This window comes from Strix uralensis, chromosome 1 (genome assembly GCF_047716275.1).
Source record: "Strix uralensis isolate ZFMK-TIS-50842 chromosome 1, bStrUra1, whole genome shotgun sequence".
In the NCBI taxonomy this organism is placed as follows: Eukaryota; Metazoa; Chordata; class Aves; order Strigiformes; family Strigidae; genus Strix; species Strix uralensis.
In genome coordinates, this window is record NC_133972.1 from 145,426,612 (window position 1) to 145,453,063 (window position 26,452).

At 39.0% G+C, this 26,452-nt stretch overlaps 3 protein-coding genes across 10 annotated transcripts in view; 2 read left to right on the plus strand and 1 right to left on the minus strand.

The window, feature by feature from the left end:
• WWP1 (WW domain containing E3 ubiquitin protein ligase 1) overlaps positions 1 to 2,216 on the plus strand; it is a 66,474-nt gene extending 64,258 nt beyond the window's left edge. For all 3 annotated transcript variants that reach the window (XM_074884007.1, XM_074884023.1, XM_074884015.1), the window contains exons 23-24: positions 61 to 133; positions 1,288 to 2,216. In XM_074884007.1, the coding sequence (XP_074740108.1) occupies positions 61 to 133; positions 1,288 to 1,387 (173 nt within the window). In that variant the 3' untranslated portion in view covers positions 1,388 to 2,216. The remainder of the gene's footprint in view (positions 1 to 60; positions 134 to 1,287) is intronic.
• A 3,030-nt stretch (positions 2,217 to 5,246) lies between these two features.
• RMDN1 (regulator of microtubule dynamics 1) lies at positions 5,247 to 19,731 on the minus strand. Its single transcript, XM_074884036.1, has 10 exons — positions 19,420 to 19,731; positions 18,842 to 18,953; positions 16,065 to 16,152; positions 14,072 to 14,231; positions 13,330 to 13,419; positions 12,630 to 12,685; positions 10,516 to 10,603; positions 8,874 to 8,904; positions 7,454 to 7,587; positions 5,247 to 5,453 (listed from the first exon to the last, which is right to left on the minus strand). The coding sequence occupies exons 1-10, from the start codon at positions 19,573 to 19,575 to the stop codon at positions 5,415 to 5,417; spliced, it is 954 nt and encodes a 317-aa protein (XP_074740137.1). The 5' UTR covers positions 19,576 to 19,731; the 3' UTR covers positions 5,247 to 5,414.
• An 87-nt stretch (positions 19,732 to 19,818) lies between these two features.
• CPNE3 (copine 3) overlaps positions 19,819 to 26,452 on the plus strand; it is a 32,168-nt gene continuing 25,534 nt past the window's right edge. Inside the window, exons 1-3 of one of the 6 annotated variants that reach the window (XM_074884077.1) lie at positions 19,819 to 19,942; positions 20,398 to 20,685; positions 23,036 to 23,076. The gene's annotated coding sequence lies outside the window, so the exon portion shown is untranslated. Of the gene's footprint in view, positions 19,943 to 20,397; positions 20,690 to 23,035; positions 23,077 to 26,452 lie in introns of all 6 variants that reach the window. The other 5 variants (XM_074884078.1, XM_074884076.1, XM_074884067.1 and 2 more) reach the window with 5 other exon arrangements.

Genomic DNA, 26,452 nt, shown 5'->3' on the forward strand with positions numbered 1-26,452 from the left:
TATATTTTACGTGTGCTACTTAAAAGGAACAGATTACACTTTATAAATCTTATTTTCTAGGAAGTAATGGTCCTCAGAAATTCTGCATTGAAAAAGTTGGTAAGGAAACCTGGTTACCAAGAAGTCACACTTGGTGAGTTGTTACATGTAAACTTTCTGTACCTTTAGAGGTTCTCTCTTCTGACCTTGCATTGACCAAATCAAATGAAATCTAATTTGAATCAGTTCTCTATCTCCATCTTCAGCTTCTTTGATTGATCTGACATGCCAGTATTGAACACTTATGGTTGCCCTATTCTTAAATTTTGCTGCTGTACTCTACGGTTCATCAGTATCAGATCTGTCAGAAGTATGATACCGTCCTTCTTGCATAGAACTGAGAGCTGTTTACCCAATTCTTTATTTTAATAGAGAATATTAACTGAACAAAAGTCATGTTGGTATTAGGTATATAGAGTTATTAGATATTATATGGTAACATTATAAAAGATAAATGTATAGTCATGAGAAAAAGTAGCGTGAAAGAAATCACAGCAAACATTCAAAACAGGGATGCTTAGCCAATAATGCAGATACTTTTTCCTGCCAGGCTTCAGACTATTTTTGGCTTGGCATTCCTATGCCAAACTGGTGCAACGGGTACAGAGATGAGTTTCCTGTATATACTGTGTGCAAAATGGACACACCTTCCTTTGGCAACAGTGTGACAATAATATTCATCATACTTTTAAACTACTTCAGGGAATCCTCTGTTTTACCATTTTCTCCACCGGTGCTGTTTTTTCAAGTGATGATTGCAAGAGTTAAACATCCCCCTTTGTCTAAGATACTTTTAGGGAAGACATAGAACGGAACAGAATTTTGGCAGAAGCCTTTTAGGGCAAAGTTTAGTGGGAAATAAATCCAGGCACATGTAGGAAGGAAGAAAAATCAAGGTTTTTCATGCTCTTTGTGGAATTTGGAGGTGCATCAAATTAGGATGGTATTAAACTTCATGGTGAACATTTCCTTTTCTGTGTATTGTAGTTCTCTGTATCTTGGGCTGTCTTTAGTCTTCAAAGGTTCTGTTCTTCCTCTGATGTGGTAACAGTTTCTTTAAGTATTCCTCTCAAACTGTCTTGTTTTACTGCTCATAGAAACGTCAAGGAAGTGAGATTGCAGTGATTGCTATTTCATTTCTTATTGGTAGATCAGAACTTTTTTAACTTCTACTGTAGCAGTCGAGTTCTGTAGTGTTCTAGATGGGATTTAGATAAACTTAACAAAATTTTGTTTTTTTCTGCTCAGTTTTAATCGTTTGGATTTGCCACCCTATAAAAGCTATGAACAACTAAAAGAGAAGCTGCTCTTTGCCATTGAAGAAACAGAGGGATTTGGTCAAGAGTAGAAGCGGCTTCTAGTCAAAAAGGAGATCTTGCATAATAAAAGGCCCAGCCAACTAAAATTGCACACTTAATTGTATATAAGCTTTTTGTTCTGTACAGTGATCTTTCTGGAACTCTAAAAGTATAATTGTTCTCCGTTCTTCCACAAAGATATGCAAAACAGTTCAGCCTTTTCTACTTTTATTTATTGCCCTTCCAAAAGACCAGAAAAACCCCTCATAAATTTTGAAAGCAGACAAGAGACTTATTTAAAATATATATAAAAAGTATAAATATATATACTAAAAGGCTCTAGTTTTATAGAGCTTTAAGTGTATGAAAAGTTGCAGCCATTTAAAAGGGCCTGGATTTGCTTTATCTTGGCTTTATTATTCTGAAAAATGTTTAAACTGCTCTATGTTCTCTCATAAGAAACATCTCCAAGTTTGTTTCATTGCATGGCTGTTCTAAAAGGTGTTAAAGGCTTAGGCCATACGTATCCTAAATATGTAGAAAGATGCTGCTGGTATTTGAGATGACAGAATATGTTGTTCTGTCAGTTTAATTTTTTTAAATACGTAAATAGCTGATATATCCCCCTCTACTGATGTAGCCAAGGTCATGAATAAAGCCTTTACTACTTGCACAAGAGTCATGTAAAATAAGATGAATGTGATTTAATGTTGAAAGGAATTGGTGCCACTGTTCTGACATTGTAGGAGCTGAACAGAATATTTTAATTCATTTGAGCAGCATTGAAATTTGTTTACATATTACCTTGGGTTATTACCATGAGGATGTTAGGTAATTTAAAAGAAAAAATAATAATAAACGAGAAAATATTACACATTCTCTCCTTGGTCTGGTGTCTTACAGGTTTCTTTTTGTTGTTGTTGTTGTTTGCTTCCCTATTCAATCTGTGATGTCCTTTTCACAACTCTGTAGAGTATATTAATGTAAACTGAGCTGTAAGGGTATACAAAAGGTAATGTGAACTTTGCTGCTTTCTATATTCATGTTCAGTTTCAGTTACTTGATCTAGTAAACCCAAATAAAATGAAAGTTACATAAGCTTTGCACAGGTAAAAATGTTCTTAAGTATTAAATACTCTCATTTCTCTTAAGTTCTTACAGAAATTCACATGTACCTGAATTAAGTAAGTATGTCTAAAACCTGTCATTCTTTTATGTAGGTCAAGTTTGTCCTAAGTGCACAAAAATATAAAGCCATTTTAAAATTAGTTTTATTGGCATTGAGGGCATTTGCTGAACTGCAAAGATGTGTTTAAAAAAAAAAAAAATTAACACCTTATTCATGTGAATTATATTAAATGCTACTTTTAGCAAACCGTGCTTCCTTATTATAGAGTCAAAACATGTTTAAAATTACCATTTGTATTATGCTTTAAATATTAACTGTAAATTCCATTACATTTCACTTATACAGAATTTTGTACACACATGAAAATGATTTCTTAGAATATGATTAAAAACACTTCTGTAACATATCATATTGCACTGTTAAAAGTGTACATGCAGGAAAAAATAGTTATATCTGTTCATGTATCTTTCCCATACAGCAACTGAATTCTGCCAGAATTTTATTTTTCTACATATTGGATTCTCTGGAGGCTTTGTAGTCAATATGCACAGCTTACTGTGGAGCTGTTAACCTGTACATAGCTTTGGTAACACCGGTAGTGCAACAGGCCCAACAGACTGCTATCTTACATGAACCGTCTGTAAGAGTTTCCACCACTTCGAAGGTTTTTCATACTACACCAAATATCTTCTGCAAAACCATTTTTGTGACTATAGCATCAAGTTAACTTCAGGTGCAAATCCACTTAAATTATGACACATACTGGTTAGAATGGAGGAAGCTTTAAAAAAGAAACAAACCAACAAATATCAGAGGCTGGGCAACAGAAGTGTGTGTGGCTTGCCTAAAAGACAATTAAGAGGGCTAAATGTCATAGAGTTGAACTTCATGAATTTGCACTAATGAATGACATGTTGACCCACTACCAACTGCTGAATTTTGTGAATCTGTGAGTAAGTGAACAAAATAATAATAAAAAAGACAGCACATCCCAAGAATGTAGTTGCTTTATTGTTTCAATAATTTTAGCTGTCTCACAATTGCAATAGCTTTTCCTGTGGGGAAGGGTTAGTAAGCAAGGAAAAAGCCAAACCCACTGGCCTTCTGTACATGTATATGATCTATTAATTGGTTTCAAAGGACTGACTGAAAGAAAGCATGGCTCTTAAAGGGGGAAAAAAAAATATATACCTCTGTGTGTGTGTGTGTACAGTTAACTTAAGACTTCCGGGGAATTTCCCTAATACTGCATTGTAACTTCTTCTTTTCCTATTTGGATTCCTCATAATTCAGCTGTACTTGGGGGGAGGGAAGTCAGTGAAGAGGAAAGGCAGGACATCAGATGAGGGAACCAGTGAGGTAATACTACTTGAAGGAGCTACTGTGTAGTTCATGGGTTCTGTCTGTTCCTTTCTTCCTGCAAGCAACTCAGCTGCTCTTCTCTAAACACTCAACGATCTTTACTTGGTACCTGGATAGCCTTCCTCTTCGTGCAGGTTCTGTTCTCTGCAGCACAAAAGGCACTGAAGTGAGGTGCCTCTGCCACAAAGCTGGTAGAAGTAGTTTTGTGCATGGCAAACATTTTTGTAGTGTGTGAGTGTAGGAAATTTGAAGAATCTCTCTGAAACACTACATGTCATCCACCCTGGCACTGTGACATAGTGAAGACTTCAGTCTGATACTCTTCTAATAGAAAAATAAGAATTACTTTACCACAGTGGAGAAAAACATCTTTTAACTAGTTTCATGATCTGAGGCTAGAATTAAAGCTCTAGATTGTCCCTCAGATGTGGGTTTTCACTACTGACTTGGCACAGGTTTGGTTTGGTTTGTTAGTCTAAGCAATTTATGCCCTTCATCTTCCCCCTATAGACTTCAATATCCTTCTCTATTAAAGGGAACACTAGGTATTTATAGTCAATTTGTTCTAGAGTGTTAGATTTTCCACTGGCAATACTGTGCATATTTGATTGCCTACCATTTTTTCATTATTTGGCCCTCTTTTTCTGTTGCATAATCAGAATCTGTTGTTTGGAAAATCTGTAAATATTTTCCATGCTGGCTATCTAACATAGGTTAATATATTTTTCTGGTGAAAGTTCCTGCTAAAATAGTAGCAAGAATGAGAAGAAAGTTTTACTTTAGTTCTACAAACAGACGTCTGTGCGCTTCCAGACTGTAGTTCCAAATACTGGGAGTATGCATTCCTCCTGTCATGACTGCCTAGGGGAGGGAGTGCATATGTCCAGCAAACATTGTGCAGCCCCTAAATCCTCAGAATTCACAGCCTCTCGATGTGCAAACAAGTATTCGTATTTCACAGAAAGCTGCTCACTGCATATGCTGGTATCACCTATAAAAGGATTTTCTTAGGTGTTCCCTACTTCAGGGTTGTTTTTTTAAACCACAGCACTTTTTGCAAAGTTGAACACTAGCATTTAAGTGTATTGGAATTAAGACTGCTTGTGCAGCCTTAATGAGAAATCTGTAGGAGCATCTAACACAGCAACATATATTACTCTTGAAGGCTGTTGAACCCCACAGGAGAATGCTCCAGAGAAACTGCGTGTTTAAAATTGTCATGGCCCTGTACCTCCTTTCCTTAAAGTTATGCTAGTCATGTTTCTTATTATCCCCCATATGTAATTTGTAGCTGAACAGTGTAAAAAACGTAATTAAAAACCTGCACAAGCCCTGTCCCTGTCTTTCCCCTCCGATATATATACCCTGCTTCTCCATGAAGCCCTTTATTCCCATGTAAATCAACAGACACAATCAAATAATGGAACAGATCTTCTAGCTGACAGTTTAATCGAAATGAGAGGAAGATAGCAGGTTATATTAGGCTATACTTGTATTAACAGCTCCAATAAACCAAGTAGGATTTGGGGTCTTTTTCCTATGCTGCTCAAACCTGAGGCACTGAATTCCCATTATCTTGTTTCCTGTTATATAGAATTAAGCAACTCCAAAGCTTCTTTCTGTACCTGAAAGAAAGAAATATATTCATAACAAAACAGTGCCAGGTAGTTATAAGCTCTTCTAGCAGAACTTACCCTGCAAGCACCCAAACGTTTCACCACAGTTCTCTAAATTCAGAACCCTCCTAAGACTAGTTATTTTATGCTGTAGTTCAAGATGCTCAACACTTGAAACATGAATGGGAATAAAACTACTTAAGCCAGTGCCTTCAGTGTAACTCTCTTACTAGATGTAGTAAGTTTATTTGAGTTGAATACAGATGATTAACTCTTGGTTTGCTGTAGTCCAGTAGTAGCATCTAGTAAGTTGTCCAATATCTGACCATAACCAACCAACCTGGGGTTTTCAAAGCTCTGGACAGTGACTAAGGAAGCGCGAGAAGACTGTTTCTGAGACTCCCTTTGCCTAGAGATTCTGGATAAGGTCTAATAAAATTTGAATATGACCTAACATCTATATTAAAAAACAAAAGAAAAACCCAACAACTTCTGGTCCTGACAGAGCAAGCAGTGCAGACAACATAAGCCAGATACTGCTGATACTTAGAGGTAACATGTTCAGAAAACCTATTTATGCCCACACCTCTGTCAAATGCAGACACAAGAATTCCAATTTCTTTGCATAGGCCAGTTTCCTTCTTACTGGACTACCAAGTCTAGTTCCTAATGAACCTCTCTGGGTTCAGCAGCTCTGCACCCTCTAGGGGGTGGGGAAATAGATGTTTGTACCAGGAGGCCAACCACAGCTGGAGCAGATAAACAGTTTAACAACCTGGCTACTGCACAGAAATCACTACTGACTCCTTTTGCTTGGTTCCTAAAGGGAAGATTCTGTGATCACTGGTTTCACGTGTGTCCAGCTACTAATAATGGTCAGAAGAACCAACTAATTTCATATATACCTGAGACCACTACTCCTTTAGGCTATTAAATTCCTATAGACTTTGCAAAGCAGTGGAGGAACGGAACCCATACTCATATTTCTACTGAAAGATGTTACTGAAGGAGCTCACTTTTGGGAGAAGCAGTTCAGGCCTTACTAGAGAATCTATAGAGGGGAATCTCAGTAGTGTTTCTTCTGAGGTGTGGAGTGCAAAATCCTACCAACAATTGGGACATTCAGAATGTCACAACACATTTGGATATTTTCTGTAACAGTTAAAGCATCTCACACTGCAACTTAATGCTAAATTAATTAGAAGTCAATCAACCAGAAGAAAAATCAATTGGAAATCAAGCCTTGTTAGGCCTGATGCTAACAGGATTGTTTATGAAAGATAACTGCAATTGAATGCAGTTTTAGGTCTGAACAAGTCTAATGAATTACCCCTCCTGGAAGTGCTCTGTATGTGTTTAGGTAGGAAGCAGATGCCTACCCATCCAATCCAGGATCCTTCTGAGCAGTTCAGAAGGGTAATTAAGTGCCACATGTCACCTAGGATTGGAGAGCTGCTGTCAAAGATACACTGCTTCCATTTGTCTCAATTCAGATCATCTGAATCTCTCCCTAGGGGCCTGGAAAAGGACTGCAATGTTAAGTTTTATGGATCTAGCAAGTTTTTGATACATCCATGCTTTTTAATTCCTCCTGTTCATGTGGTTTTTAGCTCTTCCAAAATATGATTTCTACCCTTCTAGTTTTAGGCATATGAAAAGTGAATCTGTGCTCAAATAGAGGTAGGTTCGCTCAGTTGCCTGCTTTAACTTCAACAACACAGTAAAGAGTGGGTTGCTGTTAGCACTACAAAAACATCATGAAGAAAGGAAAACAGTTCTTTATAATAAACAGAGTATTTCCAACCATTGTGTTCAGAGGCAGTTACCAATATACTAAAATTTTCTGGTGTCTGGATGTGATCCCGGATTATAGGTGCTGAACTACAACTTGCTCTGACTTAACTTTATAAAACATTCTACTGCAATGATGATTACATGGTTCACGTTGGTCACAACACACATGTTGGTTACAATATAGGATTGTACTATTACACTTCTTAACTTCCTACCTGTTTGTCCTCTTCTGTATGTGCAGGATACTCCTTTGCTTTGCTTAACCACAGAAGAGCCATCTTTTTATTGTTTAACTTCAAGTATGTCTTCCCCAAAAAGAGCAAATTTTTGCTGTAGAAATTTGGGTCAGCTGTATAGAGACAGGAGAAAAGCTTTAAATAAGAACAAGCAGCATAGTATCAAAGCCGTGATACAGCTTCACTCCTTTAAATACTTATTTTGGAAAAGATGAATATTATTTTGGTTTTTGATCAGAAGGAAGCCAATGTAAAACCTTTACCTGCTACACTTTGGTCTCATATACAGTTATATTAGCTAGCATCTTGTTAGTTAATATACTCAATGAAACTAGATTTCTCAGAAGGAGCAAAGCAGTGAGCTTATTGCATAACTGCTTTGCACATTCTGTGTTCTTCTGGGCAGAAGGTGCAGAAGGTGCAACAGGCAATGCAACCAGCTTAGCAAGTATAGCAAGGAAATGAAGGGCACATTTCCTAGCTTCAGGCCACGCACATACAGGTATTAGTTTAGCCTTTGCTCCAAAGGAAGAAAACATGAAACCGTTTGTACCCACATCTAACTTTTTTTAAGGAGAGATTTATTTTATAAAGCATGCTTTGGCTCTCATTATTGAAGACTTGTCTTGCCTACTGTTCATACTGATAGCACAGGCTTTCTCTGCTGCTGGATCTAAGGTCAGGATTCAAAACATATGGAGGTGTTTTGGAGGCAAATTCTGAGATTAAGTCCACCATTCCAGTTCACAACTGCATTACTTGACACCCAGGGGAAGATCCACAATGAAATTTTACCTTCACTGATGTAACTGTGTACAAATTTCTCATAGAACACTGTCTTCCCTTGTCTTCCTTTATCTTTCAGCTAGTCAGTTTTCCTTATGGCTTCACTCAGAGAAATAATAGGTCCATATTTTCTTTTACATGTGGACAGTTTTACTGCCAGTTAGACTGGCACTATCCAAATAGCTTCTTAAATAATAAAAAAAGCTTGCTTTCTCTGTTGTTCTACTTAGAATACAGAGGACTTTTGAACTTTAAGAAAATTTAGCAAAATTACAGAAAATTCCTTTTTGCTTGCTTCCTTCCCCTGCATTCCAGTTGAACGCCTTGGGGAAGAGTACTTTGTTACTAATGAAGGTACAAATTACAGTTTAATGCTTATTCTGGAAAAAACCCTCATGGTACATTTGTAAGCTATGATAGTAAGCGTGTAACATACTTTGAGTATCTCTGATGAAACATTCCAGTGTAACAGTCTAGTTGTTGACTAGCACAACAGGCTGATATGTTTATCAGCAGATCATACGCTATTAAGATAACACCAAAAGCAAAAGGTTTATTTCAAGTCAGCATTCATAAAAGATACTACTCTATCCAAAAAAGCCAGATGGATTACCTTCCTCTGCCATGTGGAAGTAATGAAGAGCCTGCAAAAGACAAGGTTGTCGTCTTTAAAATGGAGAATAAACTGAGCAGCAGTCAAACTAAAGCCTTACATGCATGTTTCACATAGCTGAAGGACTTCCTGTCCATGATCTTGCTTTTATTAATTCAGCATGCTACCGATGGTTCTCATTCAGTGTACAATCAGATTTGACATCTCAACAGAACTAGTACTTATCCAACTACTCCCCTGCCAACTTCCACCCTAAGTACAGTACCTCCTATTTGTCCCTAGCAAATTGGATTGTGTTTTTCCAGTCTTCAACTTGTCAAGATCATTTTGAATTTTATTTATCCCATCCAGCATATCTGCAGTTTCCCCCAGCCAGTTCTCATGTGTAAATTTAATAGATGAATCAAATCTTATGATTCAGGTCATTAATGCTGACAAATAGTTCAGGGAGAACCAATTCCTACAGAGCACCGGTTAGTATCCTCTTACATGAGAGAATGAACCTTTATGAAATCCACACACATTTTCTAACTAGTTCCTGATCCTGAACATCACAAATTTCAGTCCATTCCTACCACTTCCTGATATTACTAGCTGGAGGGAAAATAGTGTCAAAGAACTTCAAGTGTGGACATACCTACAAAACATATTTTGTACTGAAACTGCAGAAGTCTTACCAGTATGGCTCAACTACAGGTTCTGGGACAAGTTTGCTTCTTCAGCCACCTTAAGTGCTACAGAACTTGATGCTGGGACTAGCATGATTCTGCAGTATTCAAAATCCTGGCTGACACTCTGTATTCTTCTGAGAGTGATTTTCAGCAGAACTTACAAGCTTGACATTCCATTAAAAAGTTTTATTTCTTTTTAATCAGAAATGAAATTGCAGCCTTCTACAATTATTTTCTAGTGCCTCCTGCCCCCCCGAAAAGAAGGAAAGATAGTGGGCCAGTTACTGGTTGATCTAAACAAAGATTGTAACACCTGCAACAAACCCTCCTATTACCAACTGATCAACTTTCTATATATGTACAAGTGTTTAAATAAGATGCATCCTGTGTTAGACACCCTAGAAGATCTACATCTGGACAGTATGGTTTAGGGTATATGAGAGCAGGAATTTTCATGGCAAAGATGAACAAAAATACTTTCAGTTGAATAGTACCACACCATATGTAGCCAGGGGAGGAGAAGGTATTTGTTCATGGCAAGTAACAAAGCAAGCGGTTGCTTTTTCCATTTATCATAAAGGGAAAAATTCTAATAGTTCTGTCAAATAAGTACATGGTCTAACACTAACATATAGATTGTCAGCACTGGAACTACTACAGAGAGTTATCTGCAATAGAACGCAATAGTAAATACAAACTAAGTTACATACAGCTTTTTGCTTTCTGCTGCATAAACTACACGAAACAATTTTCACTATTCTGTGTGTGCTACAGCTGAAAAAAATTAAAGATTTTTATGTTTTTAAGTGTCCCTCACTCTCCTGTTATATTCTCATTTTATTACAGTTGGAAACTTGCAAGTCCATGCTTATTCCATAAGCAGAGGTCAGCTTTGTCAGGAAAATTAATACAAGTATAATCAACAGCTTTGTGGGGGGAATAATAATCTGCGAAACATTTTCACATTGTACCTCTTGAAATGTGGAGGTTGGTGGTGTGGCAAATAGTGTTGCAGCTATTTTTCTTTGGTACCATGGCATTTCAGCAAAGGAGTAACACCTGGAGCAAAAGGAAACATTTGTATATACCCTTCACATTTTTCTCTTGCTTTCACATAACATTTTTGTATCTTGCACTTGATAATTGTTGTTTCCAAGAGTCACAACAACTCCAGCCACACTGTAACTTCTATAAGCAAGTTCTTACAACTGCACAACAAAATAGCAAGATGTCTGAAGTTGCTGCATAGCTCTGCTAAAGAAGTTCTGGTGTGTCTTTTACTAGGAACTATTACATTAGACAAAACTGGAGACGGTTATTAACCATGGAACAGCTTTTGAGCTTGAATGATTTTTACAATTTATGTGTATTTGATATTGTTCTAATATATTTGCAAAAAGGGCACAACTGAGTCATGTCATTGCCTTACCTCAACACTACCTTGTTTTTCTCAATTATTAATATAAAGCAGATCTGCAGTACATTCCTGAAAGGCTGATCTACAAGAATAAAAATAAACCCAAGAATCAAACTACTGTGTTCTAGGCTAGGCCGTTCTATGCTGTTTTCTTATCTACTAAATAACAAAGGTAATTAGTCACCTACCTTAGAGACGCTGGAAGGATTAAACATTTGTTAAGTATTTCAAATACGTAGAACATTCCAGGTGTAAATGTAAAACAATGCTGTTCACTTTACTACCCTCCCACGATGAGTATAAAAATATTATTCACTGTGTAAAATAGAGCACTCTAGAGGAGGTGAAAAATTAATAAATGCAAATATGAAAGTGTACAGAGGAGAGTGAGGCAAAGCATGGAATACACAGTCTGAGTTCAAATTTTGCCACCAGAGAAAGGAGAAAAATACTCAAGAATTGGCTGATACCCAATTCCAGTTTCAGATGAAGATGCTCTCGGTTTCAATAATGAGTGTATTTAAATATACAATATGGGGATACTTGTATGCCAAAAGCAATAATAATCTCACATTTCTGATCATTTTTTCTAACTTTCCTTAGGAACGTCTTACTTTCCAGAACAAGCTTCCTATCTCAAAACTGACCTTGAGGCTCATTCAGTTGGTAGCATATGCTTCTGTTTAGAAATTTGGACTATTGAATTGTTAGGTCATGTGGGAATGAGTGGTGGATGCTGAAAAAACAAAGTAAGTTTGTAAACTAATAAGAAACTCCGGAGCAGTAGACTGTAGTTTACTCTGATACTCAAGGGTCCAGAAAAAAAAACACAAAGAAGGTGCCTGTGGTTTTCAGTATTTTTTTTTTTAAAGCTACAAATACACTGGCTTTATTTATTTTCAATCGATCTCACAGCAAGAGATTTCCTGTAAAACAATGTAGCAGCTTGGTTTCTTTCAGACAAATAACCAGAAATGCTGTCTGGAACCTCTCACTAACACATAAAAGATACCGCTTTCAACCACACTGCTTCCACAGAATGCCCTGGTTAGTATGGGAAGTTATCTTTCCAGTCCCTTTGCCTGCTATGTAATAGCAATTCTTAGTACCAATTTTGCTGAGCAGCAAATTCAATTTCAGAGATTTTTGTGAACGAATATGCATTTATAAGCTGCCTTTACTTAAATGTAGCTTTTAAAATACAGTGTCATGACAGATTATAATGGAAGTATTTTCAGAACACATCTCACTTTTGATAGCTTTTCACTATACACAGATTGTATTAAGGTGCAGCCATCAGTGAAATTCAGCATAAATTCAGTGTTGAGTTTTGTCTCCATTCACACCAGTAGAACAAAATGAGTACTACTCACAGTCTCTGATGTCTGCTATGGAAACACACATCTGCAAAATGAGTTTTTAATAGTTCCATACAGTAAAACAAATAAATTGAATGAAAAATTATTTTTCATCTTTTTGAATTGCATAAGAATTAACAGCCAGACTTTTTCAAGGCATGACATCCCATACCCTTTCAATAGGTTTTCATGTTTGCATCAACTAATTACAAGCCACTGAATTATTCCAAGCATTTCTGCAATTTGTGTAAGACATATTCTGGCATTTTTCTTTGCCACATGCTAACTTTTGTTTGAAAATACACCTTACCAAATGCCTATAAGATGAATTGTTGTAGCATCTTTTGGATTCAGTTCAATGGCTCTCTAGTGAGGGGGGGAAAAAAACAACACAAGATGTAAACAGTTGTTCTGCCACATTTGGATTAAAATACATTTTAAAAAGTAGACTTGTTACCCTACTGTTAATTAAACCAGATTAACAGTGTGTAGAATTTCAAGGCAATACAGTATTCAGTGCACAACTAAATCAGCTCAAAAAAATGAATATAGTGATATATTTCTTAGCACTTCTGTTTAGTAGATCATTAAGAATTTCACATGAGACTTGGTGTGTTCAGATTTTGATATAATTTCTGGTGATATAAATTTAGTAGTCCTTTATCTTTTCCAGTATTTGTCCTTTACTGCTACACAACCCAGTTAAAAGGATGGCCACACATCCATTTCTCAATAGCATATTCTCAACAGTTACACTTTGTCTAGTCCTAAGAGGTGTCAAAAGCACTTCAGCTACTTCAAGACTCCCTTCTGTAGGGACTTAAGTTTACCGCAGGAGATAATTTGTACTCCTTGTTGCTGGGCATTCAGGACTATCACAATAACCCAAAGTGTCACCAGGAGATTTGAACAGAAGTACATTTGCAAATTTTTGTCAAAAAACAGTTCATAACTGTCATAGAACCTACATATTGGATGCATTAATGCTGTCATATGCAAAACCTGTTTACCTGGAAGTGCTCTTTGATAACAATGGCATTTCCAATTTTAGTCTTGATTCCTTCAAAATCTCCAACATCACTGAGGCAAATTGCATACCACTGTAATTCAAAGAACAAAAATAAAACATCTAATACAGCACTATAGCTATTAATAGGAAATTAAAAAAACATAAAAAACCAGAACAGCTGCCACCACCACTAATGGCAACAAGCAAAAAGTATTTGTTATGAACAGCTCAGGCAGCATCAGAGCAACCTGCTGGTCTGCATGCGTAAGGGAATCCATGTCCCCTTCTTATCCAAGATGCCAACACAATTGACTATACTGTTACCTCTCTGCCTGTGAAACAGCAGAAAAAAAGAGAGCAGAAGGAAGCCAGAGCCTGAAGTATTTCCAGCGAAACTCTATGGAGCTACTATTGTGCACAAACCACAGGCTGCATGTGGGGCGTGTACAACATTTTTAAGGCTACATCAGAAGAGGATGAACTGGTAATACCAGCTGTAATCAACCTGATCAGTCACCTCTTTCTATGGACCTGCACACATTTAACCAGTTCCTGTTCCCTTTTAGCTGCAAAAGTCTAAACTCTGATCTTCCAGAAAAGTTAGGGAGAATTAGAAATCTCACTCATTCTCAACTGAAATGTTAAATTATGCTGAAGTTTGCTGAAACTGCACAATGACATTCATTCTGGTTTCTACTGACAGAAATCAAAGAACAAGATTTCAGTTATTTTGCTTGGCTCACCTTGTGCGCTGCAAAATTTGATTCATTTTTTTCCAGTGCCTTTTTTGCATACTCAAGGGCTTCATACGCCAGTTGTCTTTTCTCCTCTGCAGAAGTACTACTAAGCTGAGCTAGATCTCGTGATGCCCGCGCCAGCCGCCATAACAACTCTGCGTCATCACTAGTTATGAACAGAAACACTAGCGTTTTAAAGCAATAATGGAAACAAAGCAAGCAAAGGTCTTAAACCAGTCTTTCAATATGGATCTCAAGTAGATGATAAGACAACAGTGTATCATCTATCATTCTATGCTATATACAACCCCAAGGTAGCAAACAACAAATGAAAGCTCTCCATTATAGACTGCGTGCTGATACCTTCGTTTGGCCATTCTGGTCTGTGAAACAAACATATCTGTAGGAAAGGGCATTGTTTTCTCAAAAAAGATGCATATTTAAAACACCCAACAGTACCACTTGAAACACCAGAAGGAAAACAAGGGCTACTTTGTTCTTAGCTAGATGGTATTTTTCCCAGCATTCCACTGATTTAATATTAATGTTTACTGGGAATGTTTAAAATATTATTCATCCTTTTCCCTACAGTTGTACCTAAATAACGAAATTCTTCCTAGAACAGTGAAAAAAACCATAGATTAGCCATACTACCACCACATGAAGATGTACATTTATATATTTATTTATATCACTGTATCAAATGGTGTATGGTATGTTATAACCAAAGATAAGGGATTTAAAGTTTTATTATTTTGTTAACCTATTGTTTTAAAACACTGCTTGCACTTTACTACTAGCTAACTATCTTTTTAATTTTGGCTTACTATTTTAATAGAGACTATAATATTAAGTTTAGAAAGTCTTTTGTAGGTTCTGGCTATAACACACCCACGTCCTGCTCTGCACCCCCCACCCCCCCCCCCCCAGCCCCCAACAGGAATACTGAAGTCAAAACTACTAGAAACCAAAAATATTAAAAAGCATACACAAGTTACTGCTAAACTCAGAGTATTAATAAAAGCCAGTTTTCTTAGCTGAAGTAAAACTGAGTCACTGCTCACAGCACAGAAGTACTGATCTAATTAACACAGTAACACAGAACTAGCAGACTCGTTTTTCAGGTAAGTCACAAAAATGTTAAGTACCACTACTGGAATCATTACTCCTCACAGAAAAATTAGTATTGTTACACACTTTGTAGCAAGCTTACTCCTTGCTTATGACATGGTGTCCCTTACAGGCTAGGACCTTCATTTAACTTCCCAGGCTTTGTACTTGTGCCCCTGGCAAGAACAAAAACCAAAAAACCAACCAAACAAAAAACTCCAAACAAACAAACAAAAAAAAAGAACTGAAAACTACTGGAAAACTACTGGAAACAACTGAATAGTTGATTTCCTCCCAAAGTGTTCTAGGAGTGAGATGCCTTGCCTCCTCCAAAGGAATGGACTCCTCAGTTTGCAATGCATTTTCTGCTTTTTCCTTAAACAGCTTGTCCCAGTTCGCTTATCAATAATGCTTTGTGCAGTTAAGACATAACTACATGTGTAAGGAGGTTTTTTTGTTCAGACTCAAATCCTAACATGAGACAAATGAAAACAGAAAGAACAGCTGGTCAGCAATGAAAAAGAAATGAAACAGTGACTCAAAAATTTTCAGTACCTGAATTCTAGGTACTTTGATCATTTAGTAACATGTAGACACGTTATGAGTTTTTGCATTATATTTTAAAGGATTATTAGAGTAACAAAACCAACAAGCAAAAAACTCTTCTTTGCTGACTGAAAAACCTGTTAACTGTCACCTTAAACAGCTACCAGTCCTTTCTTCATTCATTTTTCCATTATGAGGAAAAAGATCAAGAGTCTTTCTTACCTGCTTACATAAGGGTGAAAGCAAGGTCCTCCAGCATACCACAACGAGAATATTAGTTGAAAAATTGATACAGAAGACCACAGAAAAGAAGACACAGTAATGTCTCAATGCAATCAATTACCTATTTTTATGCTGAAGCAGCTGCCGATACAGCTTTTCAGTTTCTCCACTCCCATACAGGTAGTCTGCTTGCTCTATAACTTCTTCCACTTAAGAAGGAATTAAAATTGTGGAAACAGAAGGACAAATTACATGTAATTAGGACATTATAGTATAAACAAAACATTTTAGAGCAAGACAACCTAGCTGAAACAAAGAACAAACCTAGTTCCTTTTTAGGCCATCATTCCAAATAATTTACACCCACAGCAGGATTGAATAAGTTACATTTACAATGAACAACCAGGAAGAGAAACGATGCTGAATACATGCTTCTCATGAAACTACACAACCGCTTTCAGCAACAGCGCTTTGGACATTTAATGGATTTAACATTCAAAAATCTCTCTCAATGCATCAGACTAGAAGCAATTTGTTTTCCTTGTGAAAACTGTAGGAAAAGTATGAGGGGCAAGTGCAGTAGAGATCTGAGTAATAAACCCCCTTCATTAGTATATGTACAAAATTTAAATCTAATAATAAAAATGAAAAAAAGTTTTTAAAATAGTCTTCATTCTCAGTATGGTTCCATAGTTTTGCCAGAATATGACTGCAGATTGAGTGGGTCCCATTATCTTACTCAACAGGCCAAAATGAAACATTGCTTAAAGGTTTTCTGACTTAAGTCCTTAAGATTTTCACAAACACAACTCCAAAAAATACAGTTCATCTACTGAAACCTCTTATGTGTTCAAGATACTAAAAGCAAAAATAATTTTGAAAATCAAAACTGGCTTTCTAGAGTATCAATTTATGAACTAAGTACCCGTTGTTCTTATGAACATCAATTCTTTTTCTAGGAAATACTTTAAAACACAACAGAGATGAGGGAGTACAATTTCCACAACTGGTTGAATGTAATAATATGTAAATAAATACAATATGTATATAGTACATGAAACAGCATTCCAGAAATGGAAATACCAAACACCACACAATACAGGATTCTAGCATGAAAATAGATGGAATTAGGAGGAAAACTACCTAAAGGTAGATAATTCTACTGAGGTATATAACTGTACAGGGGAAGAACAAACTCTGAGTTTACCCTTCTGCCAATATTAAAATATGAAAAAATAACCTTCCAAGTCAAAAGCCTAGTCTAAAGTCTTACACAACTTTCAGCTATGCTTACTGTCTCTTTGGTATTACTCCTGGGTTTGTGATCAAATTTCTAAGTCAAAACATAAGCTTATAAACATGATTAATTTTTATAAAGGGGGGTAGAGCTTTTTTCTTTCCCCCAAGTTATTTACTGAATATGGTAACCACGTTTCACAGCAACACAGTTTTATTTATAGAATAAAAAAAGCCCTGAAGGCTACTAAACACAAAAGCCTCATGTTCATCTTAAAGAGATCCTAGAATATAAATCACTGAAGATCAGGAAAGCATTCTAGATAATTTTTAACCCTGCCATCTCTAAATGCCTTCTGTCAACCATTTAAAAGATAACAGTCTACATGGACTTTGGATGTTAGTGTCCCAATATTAGCTTCATGGTACATCTTCAGTATTATCTGCAGTGAACTGTTACGTTTATTTGATGAGACTCCCTGAACACTATTAACATATCTAATGACTAAATGCTCAGAACACAAACTTCTGAACACATTTGCCACCAGGTGTTTCACATAAACTATTAGACTTTTATTTAAGAGTATTTTTCAGGTATTTCTTTTCTACTCTTTATTTTCACCATATCTACTACTTGTCTTGCACAGAAAGCCCACTAACATTGTTTTTCTTGGCACTGTAAATGCCAGATTCAAGTCAGAGCACTAAAAAAGACCAGAGGCAACTAAGTAGTGTTATGTAAGTTCCTCATGGGAAATTTTCTTATTTGTGTACTAAATAGCTATCTTAAATTTATTTACTGAATCTCCTTCTATTACAGCAAATGAAACAGTTCCTTATCTGTTCAAAAGTCTACGTCTGAATTTTTGTTTCTATAAACATAAACATCTAAGATGTTCCTCTCTGAGACACAGAGAAACAGGTTATCTGAACTGACTGCTATCTTATCTACACAATAAGAATACATTTCAGTTAGGCTCATTCTCCATTCTGTTAGGCTTACTCTCAAAACCCTTAATTTACCACATGATAGACAAGTTCTAAGTCTACAACAATATCCCTTTTTAAAACGATGCTATTTTTCTTCTAGCAGTGAGACTATCTTTATTCAGATCTTGAAAAGGACATTTCATCACTTGTTTCTATTCTTCTCCAGTAGGTAAAAGCAAGGCTTTTCTTCCGCTTTGTCAGTGTGACAAAAATACAAGGCATTTCTCAATCTTGTTTGAAACGCAATCTCAATGTTGTTCAACTAGATTAAATGGGAATCACACAGTGCTCATATTGAAAATCTGAACTAACTAAGATTTTTAGAAATTGATTAAGGTTTGGTCTGCATTCCTAACTGAACCATAACTTTCTCAGTAAGTTATTTAAAGCTTGTGCAACAAGTCAGGTATCATACACTTTGTGCATATGTTATATCCTAGGCAGGATGAGCTACTAGATCTGCTTTCGGTAACACCTGAAAGAATCACTTGCTGAACTGCTAGAAGGCTACCCTGAATCAATTCAAAAGCATTCTGTCATGGAAACGCACTGCATGCAGACTTAATGGAGAAAATAAAAAGCATTGCACATTTTCCCTATATAACTCTGGCACTAAAAATGTTAAGTTTCACATTAGAATAACTTATGTACTTCAGAATTTTAAAATATTACCTTTGAAGCTTGCATGAACCTCAGCAAAGCCAGAAATCAGCTTGTGAGCTTCATAAACCAAAAAGGTCCCTGTTGAAAGCACAACCCCTCTTTGAAGGCTTTTTCTAAGCACCTGCATGGGATCATAAGATCTGTATTAATAAACATTGTCACTCTGAGCTAAAAGTTCTTCTCATCTCTAGCACGTTATATTTCAGATTTTGAACAGAGAAAGACTTTTGAAAGTTAAAAGAACCTTCATAAAACACCACATCAAGAGGTATTTTAAGTTTTTTCAACAGAGGGTCATAATGACTCCTTAAAATATGAACAGAGCACTAGACTGAAAAAAAAAAACCAACATAAATATGGAGCAAACACAAGGTAAGAAGCAAAAAAAGCAAACTCGTGTTTTTCAAACGAGCACCGAGATCCCAGCTTTTGCAAACATAGTCCAGCCCTTCGCTCCGTCCCCGCCATGCCAGCCTCTCCCCCCGCAGCCGGCTGAGAGGCCCCGGGGCGGCGAGCGCCGCGCACACGCCCCTGACAAGACCCTGGAAGCGGCCGCGCCCGCACCCCCAGAGCGGCAGCCCCGCTACCTCTCTCCCGCCGGCCCCGCGGCGGGCGCCGGGCCACCCCCGGCCCCAGGGACCGCACGTCGCGCCTCCCGCCTCCCGCCGGAGCGGCCTCCCCAGGCAGGCGGGGCTGCGGCGGAAGCGCCGCGCCAGCGCCAGCGCCGCCATCGCAGCAGCCATCGCCACCGAGCGCCGCCGCCAGCACCGCCCCCCGACAGCGGAGAAACCGGTCCGTCTCCCAGCCCTGCCCGGGCGAGGCGGGGAAACAAGGGCAAAGGCCGCCCGTTCCGCCCGCCAGCCGGCCGGCCGCCTCTCCGAGCGCCAGCCATTGCGCGGCCCCGGGACCCGAGCCACGCCTGGGCCCACGCCGGGCCGCCGGCCTGGGCCGCGGGGGAGGGTGTGAAGGAGCGGGGCGAGGACGGGGGGTGTCTGCGCATGCGCCCCGCGGCGGCGGCCCCGGGGCGGGGCGCGCCCGGTTGGCATGGGCGTGGCCGCTGGCGGCGCCAGGGGTCGGCAGCTTCCGCGCTGCCCTCGCGGGCCGCCGCAGGTGAGGGAGGGGTCGGGCCCGGGCCGGGCCGGGCCGGGCTGGGCTGGGCCGCCTTGCGAGGCAGCGCTGGGACGCGCCGTGCCGCTGCTCGGGGCGGGACTGGGCGCTGTCCGCGGGCGAGGCAGAGCCGGCGGTGGGGCTCCGTCGCCTGTCCTTGCCTCAGGGGCGCGTCTCCTGCCTGGCCGGCTGCGCAGGCTCTGCGTCGGCCCGTGTGCCGGTTGTTTGCACCCCCTTCGGCCCGGGGAGAGGGAGTTGATACTTTCTGCGCGTCGTCCCTCAGCCGCTTCGCCCCTCCGGCGGCCGAGGGCTGCCACCGAGAGACGTGTGGGGTTGGGGCAGGCAGGGCAGGGCTGGCGGGCAGGGCACGGCAGGGGCAGGGCCTGGGCTGCCGGCGGCGGTTGGCGCCGCGGGCGGTAGCTGTCCCAACCGCCTCCTCTTGCGAAACGTCCCCTCAGGTGGCTGGCCCGCTTCCTGCGCCGGGACACAGGCACCTCTGTGCGGGGGATTGGACACAAACGTCTGCGGAGCTCGAGGAATCGGCCGTCTGGTTCGCCGTCCCTCAGGTAGCGAAACTCGGTGAAGTTAAAAGCTGCACGCCAGGACTTTGAAGTCCCGGGTGCCGATCTCTGTGGTGATGTAACACTACTCCGGAAAACGCCCTCACCCTTGAGAAAGGAGCCTGTCAGAAGTCATTATCGTTCCTAAAAAATATATGTTCTTCTTCCTGAGCTGCTGCAGTTCGAGTGGGTTGTTGACTTTACTTTCTTCCTTGCAGTTGCATGATATGTGTAAAACAAACCTTAGCTGACATGCATGTTGTCATAATTTACTCTTCTGCTAGGGAAAAGTGAAAATATGGAATCCCTTTATGTTTGCTTCCATACTCGTATCTTCAAAGTCCGTTAAGTATCCTCAAGTTAGTATGCATCACCCCACCCCCAAAACTTACATTTGTTTTCTTGGGAGTTTTATGTCCCCGAAAGTTCAAGTTAAAGGTATTTCTGTGGTGCTATAAAATGTTTATTTAGTAAAAATAGTTGAGTCAAACTTAATCCCAGATTTTCTTTTTTTTTTAATTGACGTTTTAAATTTTAATTTTATAAATGTTTAATCACAGAGGTAAGATGTTTCACAGGGCATGCAGAACACGAACAGGCATTAGAAGAAAAAAAAAGATGTGTAGAGAAAGCAAGGAGAACCAGAAAGAGGTCTTTTTGGTTTTCTGTTACATTGTTAAGGAGGATGCCGTGTTTTTTCCAGCAAATATGTTTGTGTTAAGTATCTCGAAATTAATCTATACAAATCCATATATGTGACTTAATTTTAATTCAGCTGTTGAAAGCAGAAGTCCGTTTCTGGTAAATTGAATAACTAAACCATTATTAAAGGTCATCTGCCAGAATTCCAGGGTAGCAGTGCTGTCCCACAGTGTTTTTACAGCCTTGTGTTATGCTCAAGGCATTAACATTTCTCCAGAATTTAAGGCTAGAGGGAAGCCATAGTAGCTGTTTTTTACAAACAACACCAAAGATCCTTCTTTTAGGGGTAATAAAACTAAAATCTCAACTCTACAGATAGGTTAATGTTATTACCTGGGGTGGAGTCTAATTTTTTTCCTTCTGTATTCTGATTTAGAATCAGATGCTATCATTACTATGGTTTCCTTTAGGAAATACCTTTAAGGACAAAGTTAAGTCGTAAGATAAGTTTTTTCCTTTCTTACTAATTCTGTTTATCTTTCAGTGAAAGTGGGGGTGCTCTTCCAACATAAATAATACATGATCGAGTTAGTATTTGTAGATATTAGTTACTGTTAAACCAACAAAGTTCCTTCTATTCTTGGATCAATTAGGCTAAGATTAGTAATGGCCCTTCTAGCATCAGATTTGAAACTGTGGTGTGGCTGGTGGAAACAAGTAGATGGGAAGTAGAATTACAGTGCTCTTTACTGTTTTATGCTTAATTTCTTCAGTTTGTCTTTAATATTGCTTTAGATGAGATGCTGTTGCTCAGGGATTTAAAAACGGCATTATTAAGCATTTGAAGTGTTTCTGAATGTAGGAGTTTTGGGGCTGGGTTGCTGGGTCTGAGCTTCTGTTTAAGAAATAGTCTTAATGATTTGCATCACTTGTTTTGTACTTTCTTCTGTGGTTGAAAGAAGACTGTATCCTGTAGGTCTGTCCCACCTGTAGCTGAATCAGGTGTACTTGTTCACTCAGTGTTTTATCCAAGGTACAATTAGGAGCCAGCTGAATTAGTTCTAGTGGTGGCAATTTGCTTCTGGGGCTTCTGACATCCAGGAGGGTTATCACAAAGCTCTCATGGTGGGTGATTAGCACATGTGCAATAATCTGATGGTTCTAGGAAGTAGCATGATTGCTGTGTGCCTGTCTTCAGAGCCACTGCCTGTGTATATGCACAGCACGTATGATGCCGCTCAGATATGGTGAATGCAGAGTCCAAGTAGCTGCTGTGATAGAGAATTGAAGGACAGCTGGCTGAAGAGCTCTTGGCTTGCTATAGGAAGGTTTGAAATACATCTGGGCTATAGTAAAGTGTAATTTTGTGATTGTCAGTTTGAAGTTATTGTTTATACTGAGATACAAAAGGCTATGCTGGACCATTGTGGGATAGTTTTTTTTTTGATTTTTCTTAGGCAGCCTTTAGCAGTGTAGGAAAACACAGGTTAATTAGAGCATAAGCCACATTGGGAGCTTGCAAGCCACTGATTTTGGTCTGCTTACTGTAAAACACTATCACCTTATTGGAAAAAAAAAAAAAGCCTTAAGTGAACAGGACAAAAAAGGTAGTCTAGTCTTTGTTCTTAAAATCTTAAAGGGCTTTTCTTGCTGGACTTTTTTAATATCTAATGTATTTTGTACTTTGTTCTCTAACAAAGGCTCTGAGTTTCCCATAAATAATCTTTACAGTGCTGCTGTCATGGACACATAAAACTGTTGGACAGGTTATTTATTTTAAGAGGAGCTGTAGTTCCTCAAGTATATGCATTTGAACCTGTTACTTTGATACATGGGACTAACACTTCTTGGTTTTAATTTTCTTTCATTTCACATTTTAATGCTGCTACTGAAGCTTTAGCCTTCTGCTGAGAAGCTCAGAGGCAGACCTCTGAGGTAAGTTACCATAAATTCATTTTTAAGAACTGGTATTTGTGACAGTGAAGTGTCACAACATGCCAGACTTGAAATGGACTGTATGAAGGATTAGTCTAAAACATGTGGTCCCTTGCATCTTGTTTCTGCAATAAAATGGTGCAAGTTTTAGTGAGATACAAGTTTTTCTTTCTTCTGGATAGTGTTAGTTATGTAGTCAGTCAGTGGTTCTGCACAGAGAAGTTGCTATGAAGAATACACAATTTAGGATACTATTCAAATTGCATAGTTGATAGATTGTTTTCCACGAAGTAATTGATATAAAAATATTCTGATAAAACATATAAAACATATATGCAGAAACATACTTTTCCCTGGTTGAATGCTGTCTGCATAAAGCAACTACATTTTGAAGTCAGGAGATCTGTATTTCTTAATTCTTGTTCAGGCCACAATATTACCTTTTATAGTTTAGTTCACTTGGATCAAAGCATCATCCAAAATTCTTCAAATACTTTTTGTGTGAGGATCTGGACAGGCTGGAGCGATGGGCTAAGGCCAACTGTAGGAGTTTCAATAAGGCCAAATGCCGGGTGCTGCACTTGGGCCACAACAACCCCCAGCAGCACTACAGGCTTGGGGAGGAGTGGCTGGAGAGCTGCCAGTCAGAGAGGGACCTGGGGGTGTTGATTGACATCCAGCTGAACATGAGCCAGCAGTGTGCCCGGGTGGCCAAGAAGGCCAATGGCATCCTGGCTTGTATCAGAAATAGTGTGGCCAGCAGGGACAGGGAAGTGATCTTACCCCTGTACTCGGCACTGGTGAGGCCGCACCTCGATTCCTGTGTTCAGTTTTGGGCCCCTCACTACAAAAAGGACATTGAATTACTTGAGCGTGTCCAAAGAAGGGCAACAAAGCTTGGGAAGGGTCTGGAGCACATGTCGTACGAGGAGCGGCTGAGGGAACTGGGGTTGTTTAGTCTGGAGAAGAGGAGGCTGAGGGGAGACCTCATCGCCCTCTACAGCTACCTGAAAGGAGGTTGCAGAGAACTGGGGATGAGTCTCTTTAACCAAGTAATAAGCGACAGGACAAGAGGGAATGGCCTCAAGTTGTGCCAGGGAAGGTTTAGACTGCATATTAGGAAGCATTTCTTTACAGAATGGGTAGTTAGGTGTTGGAATGGGCTGCCCAGGGAGGTGATGGAGTCCCCTTCCCTGGAGGTGTTTAAGAGTCGGGTTGACATAGCGCTTAGGGATATGGTGTAGTTGAGAACTGTCAGTGTTAGGTTAATGGTTGGACTGGATGATCATCAAGGTCTTTTCCAACCTAGATGATTCTGTGATTCTGTGAGGATGCTGGAAAGAACACTTAGCATTAAAGATGTGCCTAAAGGGTGAACATACATTTTCAGAAATAAAAACGTCAACAGAAGGATATTTAGAAATGGGGTTTTTTTAAGTCATCTTGTGAACAGGTATCCTAGAAGTCAATAGTTTCTGGTCCGTGAAGTGTATATGCAGATTTTAAAATAGAATTCTAAATATGTTCTTTGGCAATGTAACTTAATGATAGATTTTTATATATAGGAACTATCTGCGAATAGTTGCCTGACTTGTCACACCAGTGTGCTACCAATCCAGTAGATAAATATTTGAACTGCCTGAGCATGGTGAATCTTGTGTAAATAGATTATTCATTTTCCACAGAGAAAACAAATGTCTCCCTTCTCACACACTCATATGCCTCAGATTTCTTAAATACTAGCTTTTATTTTTGCTTGGCATAATCTCCAGTAAAATGAGTTCTGTGATCATTAGGGTTTTATCAGTGTAATCACTTGTTCAATTAAGAATGATATAATTCCTTCATGCATACTAAATAGTGAATGTGAGAAGATATAGCTTACACTCAAGGTTTTGTGTGAGTCTTCAAATACAGAATGATTCAAGTTGAAATGTATTACTTTGAGCTGCTTCTGTTATTCAACTTGTCAGCACATCAGTTAGCGCCACAGGACAATTTTATCAGCTGTGTTGCCTGTAAAGAGAGAGAAAAAGAGGAGCCTGAATTCACATCTAGAGGTATGATTTTTAGAGAAGCCTCTAATTTTCAAATGCAATGATGAAATTAGGTTATGAAACAGTCTTAGCCTTTGTAACTTTATATGAAATGTCAGCTCCTGTGAGGTGATCTGTTCCTTGAGAATTGAAGGGTTATGATGAAATTTTTAAAACTATACACTTATATACATGTAATCCAAGATCACTAGAAGTTGTTGCTACTGGGCCCGTCAGTGGAAAGAAGCATCTGTTTGTCAGCTTCTTGCAGCAGAAATGGTATTTTCTGGGACTATGTTGTAATTACCTGCTCTTTGCATGTGCAGCTGTTATAAAGAGATGCTAGAGGACTATGTTGAGACTATGGATTGAGCAGGTTCTGTTGTCAAGACAGATGTTGTTTCCCGGGTTTCATTTAAGTCTTGTTTTGTCCATCTTTGTGCTAGCTCTTTACCAGAACCCTCCTTGTGAAAGGCTGTTGTGAGAAGTGCTGTTATTGCTTGGTCTGAGATGCAATAGAAGAGGTTCTAAGGAGTGCAGATCTAGGGATCTTTACCACAAAAATTTCTGTTTGCAAGAAATGGTGTCTTAGGCCTGTCTGAAAGATCAGAGACTGAACAATTGCATACACATAATGTTCAGGACAGTAAAGGGTCATATGCATTATTTCAGGTTTAGGCTCTGTTCAAGACTTTGCTTTTTATTGTCTGTCCGAATAACTAATTTATTTCCATGTTGTCATCTGCCTAAGTTTGTGGGAAATACTTAATAATCCAAGAAGGATCAGAGCACTGCTTGTATATGGTACTGCCTTTTTCAGTCTGGTACACCGTTTACATAAAACGCTTAAGTGTAGCATTATAGCTAAAAGGTAAGCTGGTCAGGAATAGACTTTTATTAGCAAGTTCTGAAATGTTTCCCCTGCTTTTTCTGTGTCCATCTGGGCCCTGAGGTAACTACAAAATACGGATTTTTTTGGTCTGTTGTCATGAGCAGTTCACAGGAACTAGGAAATGTTCTGACAGCAATAGCTGACATCAGAACAGATTTGAGACTTGTGACTAAAGGCAGTGATGCTAAACCCAGCTAGAGCAGTGCTCACTTCATTAGTCTTTTTGTCTTCTTCTAGTTAAGTATTTCTGCTTGTCAGATTGGGAAATGCCTGTATTTCTGAACGTACCATTGCACTATTCTGGAAGGTTATCTGGGCAAGCCTGTACTCTCCTCTGGTACTGCAGCACTTGCAGGATTGCTTCAGTCTGACAGTTCCCAAGTGCTCTGTTAGAAGACTCTTCTGATAACAGGTCTGTTCCCTTCCATGTAGAATGCCACATGTCCTG

Excerpts from the sequence above, each read along its gene's own strand:
- RMDN1 (XM_074884036.1), bottom strand. The coding sequence starts at position 19,575 with ATGGCTGCTGCGATGGCGGCGCTGGCGCTGGCGCGGCGCTTCCGCCGC. Across the intron at positions 7,588-8,873 it reads CTTCCACATGGCAGAGGAAG|CTGACCCAAATTTCTACAGC; the intron begins GTAATCCATCTG and ends GTCTCTATACAG. Across the intron at positions 5,454-7,453 it reads ATACAGAAGAGGACAAACAG|GTACAGAAAGAAGCTTTGGA; the intron begins GTAGGAAGTTAA and ends TCTTTCTTTCAG.